This window comes from Odontomachus brunneus, unplaced genomic scaffold, assembly GCF_010583005.1.
Source record: "Odontomachus brunneus isolate Ranch 3 - 2012 unplaced genomic scaffold, Obru_v1 Obru_scaffold_030, whole genome shotgun sequence".
NCBI lineage: Eukaryota > Metazoa > Arthropoda > Insecta > Hymenoptera > Formicidae > Odontomachus > Odontomachus brunneus.
The window spans coordinates 638,724-645,927 of NW_022639480.1; the positions used below are offsets into that span (position 1 = coordinate 638,724).

A 7,204-nucleotide genomic window follows, 5' to 3' on the forward strand; every position below is an offset into this window, starting at 1 on the left:
AATAAGACTTAGAAATAATTCAATCTCAAACATAGACACAGCCTGTCAACTTAAAACTTAAAAGATATTTTGCATTTTAAACATATTTAAAATTAAAAATATTTTGTATTTTAAACATTTGAATATATATATTATATAAAAGTTTTGTCACATTAACTAAAAAATAACATTGTAGATCTTTGCTAACTTGAAGGATATTGTTTTCTTAAAAACATTGTTTCTAATAAAATTGTAAACATCATGAAATTAATTATGGCAATACATAATGTTTCTTTTTAAACTGGAGGCAAAATAAAAATGAGAGTCTTAATGGCATAGAAATAAACTTTATAAAACAACTAAAACCAAACCATAAATAACAAACATCAAATAAAATCATCAATAAAAAACATCAAATTTATGAGACTTACAGCAAGTTTGTAACATGCAAGATTTTATGGTACTTATATAATAAAGCCGAAACACTATAGTACCCAAAAGACTTAATTAATCTAGTCTGATCGTTGTATGGAAGTGTTGAACCATTGTTTTATATAGCCTTCGAATACGGAAATTGGTATGTTAGAAAATTTTTTCAAGCAAATACTTATTAAAGAGAGAAAAAGTAGGGATAGTTTAATATATAATATGTGCATATGGTTATATATATAAAAAGCAAAATTATAATATGTATATTGCAAACATAATGTAACATGTAACATACCTGTTAGTTGTAATTTCCTACTCAGCAATGTAACAGTTACATAACGCTTGTGTTATATAATAATTACATTGTTAAGTAGAAAATTACAACTAACAGATATGTTACATGTTACATTGTGTTTGCTGGGTATGCTTATGTATGTAAAAACCAAAGTTATAATAAATCTGAAGACGACTTTTTAAAAAGCAAAATGATACCTTCTACTAGATTTTTTAGTTTGGATTTCTCAAAACTGAGCTTGACCCCTCCACAACCCTTCCAACTAATGAGTCGTGCCAAATTATTTTTAAGTAAGGTCGACAAAATAGAGTAAGTGAAGAGAGAGGTTGTCTCTCCCTTTCCTTTCCGTAACAGATATTTCAGCTGCAACACAAAAAACCAGTCAAATTACTTAATAAACATATAATAGTACTTATAAATTATGGTAGAAAACTCACCATATAACCATACAAAACTTTATCATCTAAATAGTTACTAAAGTCTACAAAAGATTCTTCAGTTTCCAATGGTAAGGAAGGGAATCCTCCAATGGTAAGGAAGACCGCTCAAATCCATAATTATCGAGAAACAATTCATGCAAAATTTGAGAAATCCCAATGTTCTGCCAATCTATCTTTGCTGACAGTTCTTGCATATAATTTAGGATTATTTAATTTTGAGGTTTACCTACCAACAAACCGTATAACTCAAATAACAACTTTGAAGTGAAGTAATTTGCCCATAATATGAAAAGTTATCATAAAAAGTATCAATTGCCAATGAAAATAATTCTCATTGTTTCAAGAATATACGAAAATACAGAATATACCACTCACTGCCAGTTGATCCGCAGTTTCTGCATATTGTTGATGGTCGTGAATCTATGAAAAATCAAAGCAAATGTTAAATTCGGAATCGAATATCAGTTATTACCATAAAAATAGCCCAATCAATAAAAATACTTTCTAACGAGCTTTTTGATGATGTAGGTCTGTCTAGGGAATAATTTTTTTTTCTACTCTTACATCACTATTGTAGTCAGACTTCAGCGAACTCAACAGTTGCACAACAGTTGAGCAATTCGTCAATATAATTGGTCTAAAGTTAGAGATCTAACAGTAAGGACCAATAATCACTGATCGCTCACTGATCAGCTATGTTTTCTGAACGCAGCCAATGCTCTGTGTTTGGTGGGATCAGAAGGGTGTGATCTATTATGAGCTGCTAAAACCTGGCCAAACCGTTAATACTGAACGCTACCGACAACAAATGATCGATTTGAATCAAGCTTTGCGTGAAAAACGACCAGAATATAAAAAAAGGCAACACAAAGTGATTTTGCTTCATGATAATGCACCATCACACACAGCAAAACTGGTCAAGGAAACGATTGAGGCGTTTAGTTGGGAAATACTTTCGCATGCGACTTACTCACCAGACTTGGCTCCGTCCGATTACTATTTATTTGCATCGATGGAACACCCGCTTGCTAAGCAGCGCTTTACTTCTTACGAAAATGTACGAAAATGGCTTGATGACTGCCCTTATAGAAATATTATACTAAAAATCATTGATAATTACTTATTATCCAGTATTTTTAATACTGAAAATAAGTAATTATCAATGATTCTTAGTATGATATTTCTATAAGGGTGGTTTGCCTCAAAAGAGCAATAGTTTTTTTGGCATGGCATCCACAAATTGTCAGACAGGTGGGAAAAATGTATAGCTAGCGATGGGCAATATTTCGAATAAAATATTTTTTATCATTTTCATACAATAAACGTGTATTTTCTATACAAAAATTCCGGTTTCATATTTACATACCTGGTAGATACTACAAACGCTAGTGAATCGCGCTTCAAAACGTTTGTAGCTTCTAATGGATTAAACCCGTTATTTCTGTAAATTAGTTCCAAAGTTTCCGCTACGAGCCGCCACTTTCTTAACGAGGAATCGAGGTAGTGATGGATATAAACAGCATTTAGCTAATAATTTTTTCTGTATTATATTGAGTTAAAATTACAATTCAGCAATAGGTAATATGTTTTTAATCCATCCTATATAAAAATAGGATAGATTACGTAGTCTATATAAAAATATAGATTACGTATAACAAAGATAGAATAAAGCCAGCGACACACGGTACTTGTTTTCGTCCTAGATTGTTGAATCAGCGCTACGATGACAAAAGATCTCGATAACATCAAGAAAATAGCCTCCAGTAAGATACTTTGATCACGACTGTTTATCGTATCAAGTATCGTGTCAAATTGCCAAGGACGGAAATTGCAACTTTCATTTAAAAAGTATCAAGAAAGTATCAATAATTTGTTGTATCATAAAACAATGAATATTTTTATTAAGAACGTAACGAGAGAGACACGTATGCATATTTTTCACAAAAAAAAATTACATACGATTAATAATTATTAAATATAAAGTTTATCGGGTACAGAAAGCTGCTACAATAATATGTATCAACCGTGTTATTTGTCGCTATACTTTCCGAGTGCGCCTGATTTTTACAAATATATATAAGATCTAAATTAAGTTTTTAAAACACTACACTCTTGCATTTCCACGCGTAAGTGAAACTGCAAGATTAGTATCAGACTGATGCGATATCCACATACACATATCCGAAGATATAGAGATATAGATATAAGATTAGAATACTATTAGAATTCATTTGCTAAGAGAATGCATGTCGTTTAGAAAAACAATATACATTCATGTAAGCATTATTATCAAATGTACAATATTGATTTTCGGTAAGTTTAATTTTTATAGAAAACCAATTTGCAAATATAGAATGTTTCAATCGGTTACAATGTATACATGTGATAATAAGTTAATTATCACATCTGTATGTAACAATGGCTATGTTCCGGATTGTTACAATAAAAAAAGGATACTCAATGTACTTATATGTAATTCTTATTATAAGGAGGAAAACATACTCATTACAAATCTAAATTTATTAGCTAAATGTTGTCTATGTTCTCATTTTTTTTTCTTCTTTTTAGTACACAGCAATATTATATTATTCTTATTAATTGATATTGTAAAGTGTGTTTTTCATTAAACAGTGATGGCCGTAATTTCATTAATTGAATATGTGTCTTCACTAGAGTCTTAAACAATTCTTGCCTTATAGTACGGAGAATTCGATAAATAAATATATTACTTGTTGTTTTGGATACAATTCATTTTCCTGATTTCTTAACAACAAGTATTCTCGATAAGCATTCTTCATCTCGGAAGCTATAATTATGTCACATTTATTTGTCATACGTGATTTTTAGTTCATATAAAATAAATTTTCGATTCAGCAGTTACACGCAAGTGTACATTGATGTGATTATATGCATGGTATACAGGTTGTAATTAATGGCAAGGATTTTATTCAAAGTCCAAGTATAATTGCTGAATTCATAACAGCATGTACAGAATAGCGCCAAGTGTGTGTGTGTGAATGCCAAATATTTAACCGAAACAATAATTTCTGTTTCCCCCTTGACTCTTGTGGAATACAATATTAAATTAAATTTGAATACTCTCTTCAAAACTTTACAAATAATGTATATATGGTATATACATGTATGTAGAGGTATATACTAAAAATATATACATACAACCAGTACTTACGTCTCAAACGGTAGTCCTTTGTAGATTATGCTTTTACATGCAAAAGTATATGCATCTCATTATTGCACATCCATAAGTTTGACTCGATTAAAAAGAAGTTCAATTACAAGTATGTATAAAAAGAATCAAGATGCCTACGCACTATTGTGAATTCAGTGTACGTAACTTACAACTTTGATAAATTCCCGGTAAGATGTCGTCCCACATACTTTCATCCCTCGAAGATTCACACGTACCTTTCTTCTTTCCTCCAGTTATAAGTTCCATGCTTTAAAACCTCGTGTATGGATAAGACGAGTATAATTGGTGAAAGTATTTGGGTCGAGATATAATATGTATTTATATATAAAAGTTCCATATATTCAGCATCACACTGCACAACGCTGTCTCATCTTTAATCAATCAAGTTCTTGCACGGCGTACGAGGTCGAGGCTGTATTTTGTTGCTCGTCTTCGTATTCGTCATCTTCCAGGCCATTGAAGAAGGATTGTAGTAACGAGCTGAATAATCCCTGATTGCGTGGACGCGGTGGTGGAATATTGAAAAAGAGTTGGCCTATTTTGTCTAAGTACTGTCGATAACATGGATCTCTGTTTAAGGATATCTGGTATTGATCGCAAAGTACTGTGAACACCGCTAATTTTCCACTGTAAAATGCATCAGATCAGAGTAAACGGACGAGGAACACAGCTGCAGAATTAAGAATGTCTTAGATATCATGAAATGTGATTTATGCTATCGGTTTACCTGTCAATCGTTTTGAGTAGAAAAAACAAAAAGTTTAATAGAGGAAGAAGGTACGGCGGACCACTATTTATTTTTGGATGCCTTGAAGTGTAAGAGTTAAAGGCCTCCTGCGCCGTTGCTTTGTTTTGTAGACAAAGATACCTACGACAAAGTCATGACTTTTAGTACGATTATTTTATTACATATCAATACCATATCTCTGATTAATACTGCAATTCTAAGCAAAATCGTAAGTCTCGTAACTTGTTTTCGTAAAATTCGTCAGAACTTATGAATAGATTTACAAGTCTATGCAATATCATATGTCGTACAATCACTTGTAAATATCGTAAATTATATGAAATAGTAGGTATTTACGAGTAATTGTACGACATATGATATTGCATAGACTTGTAAATCTACTCATCAAGTTCTGACGAATTTTACGAGAACAAGTTACGAGACTTACGATTCTGCTTAGAATTGCAGCATAAATCTTTTACTTTGTTTCTTTTATACCTCTAATCTTATTATATTGTGTAATGTGAAGTATTCTGTAAGAACTATAACATTAAGAGTGACAAAGACCTCAGAAGGTCAGTGTGCTTACTGAAAGACCGCATGAGCTATGAAGAGGTCTATTTCGTTCACATATCCACGCTGCTCGTGAAGCTCCACCAACATCGCTGCACATCCGGAACCATCTCTACTATGCATAAAGTGCTGCCTTGCCATTATATAATTTTTTTCTGATAAAACAGTCAGTTTATTATACATGACATGCATAAAGCGAGATCGGTAGCAATGCTCATTGATTACCTCTCCAAAATATTTGTGCTATCTTCTGGTGCAAGTCAGGATGGCCAGTTTTGTAATCTGTGCCCTTTATACTCCACTTGAGCGCAGACTGCACAAATACCTCTCTCTCAGGAGATATAGGACTCATTGTGCTGAACAGAGTGGTGATTTTTTCGAAGAAGCTATGTGTAGGCTCCGTCTCGGATTGCGTTAAAACATTGATAAATAAAATACCTAAGTCAGCTCCACTGGCGTGCTGCAACACACACACATGCAACATTACACAATTGTACGATTACGACACAACGTAATCGAACGAATTATCATCCGCGCTAGACTCGCACCAATCACGACCGCACAACAGTACATTAACACTTCAATAAACCGTTTATCGTTACTTCGTGGAAGCATAACTCGGAGTGTTCGAACTCGTTGAAAATCCCGACGACTATTGTTAAAGAGCATGACATTCGACAACGACACTTGTCTCGTAACTATTCACATACCTGATCGTGTTGTAATAAAAGCATCGATCCATTATATAGCAATTCCAAAAGTTCCGAGTATTTTTTCTGGCCGAGGTATCTGCAAAGTAGAGGTTAGACAGGCACGATGAGGATCGCGCATAAGAAATGACAGTTTGACGGCGCAAGGTAATCGCGGCAGCTGGCTCACCTGAAATACAAAGTTCTGTACATCTGATGGGCCTCATAATAATTTTCCGAGTTTATCGACGCCTCCAATTTCGCCAAAACTCGCTGAACACCGTGACTGTACCGCGAGGCCATGTTTATACTATACGGGTAACCTCGCACTTTTACGCACTCACGGTTGGTATTAATGTGCGATTTACGTATGTAATTTAAATTCGATGAAGCATGCACTTCTCCGCTGACAAAGCTGATAAACTCGTGCGTGTGTGCATGCGTGTGAGAATACGATGCATCGGACGATTAGACAGAGACGCATGAGCGACGTCGAAGAGGTATCGACGTTTAAATAATTACGAAAGAATCGATTTTTAATAGGCGATTATGCCTTAAGAATTGCGTGAATCATTGATTCATATTTAATTTCTCTCTTTTCCTCTTGGAATGTATGCATTATTTTTAGAAACGCCGGTAGGGTCTCCTGACCTTTCGTCAGTGAATTCTACTGCAGCTAGAACGAACACTGGCCAGTGGTGTTCATTCTTGTCCAACTGCAAACTGTCTTTCATTTGCTACGTTGGCGATCCTGCTGGCAGAATCAATCATTGGTCACGTTCAACGGAAAAACTGCTCCGTTACTGCTTTATAGCGAATGTTCATGATTAGAGTATTCTTTTAAATCTTTGACCAATCAGA

General features: G+C 33.8%; 1 protein-coding gene and 1 long non-coding RNA gene across 3 annotated transcripts; both read right to left on the reverse strand.

Annotated features, from left to right (window-relative positions):
- Positions 1–378: 378 nt before the first annotated feature.
- LOC116843194 lies at positions 379–1,769 on the reverse strand. 2 transcript variants are annotated; one of them, XR_004377851.1, is made up of 4 exons: positions 1,645–1,769; positions 1,519–1,563; positions 1,141–1,369; positions 379–1,066 (listed from the first exon to the last, which is right to left on the reverse strand). It is a non-coding gene; the product is annotated as an uncharacterized LOC116843194 (long non-coding RNA). The 2 variants fall into 2 exon arrangements; XR_004377850.1 differs by having other exon boundaries at positions 1,519–1,707.
- A 1,875-nt stretch (positions 1,770–3,644) lies between these two features.
- Positions 3,645–6,993, reverse strand: LOC116843189 (Golgi to ER traffic protein 4 homolog). The gene is made up of 6 exons (XM_032813389.1): positions 6,534–6,993; positions 6,365–6,443; positions 5,880–6,114; positions 5,671–5,809; positions 5,082–5,222; positions 3,645–4,981 (listed from the first exon to the last, which is right to left on the reverse strand). The coding sequence occupies exons 1-6, from the start codon at positions 6,644–6,646 to the stop codon at positions 4,732–4,734; spliced, it is 957 nt and encodes a 318-aa protein (XP_032669280.1). The 5' UTR covers positions 6,647–6,993; the 3' UTR covers positions 3,645–4,731.
- Positions 6,994–7,204: the final 211 nt, after the last annotated feature.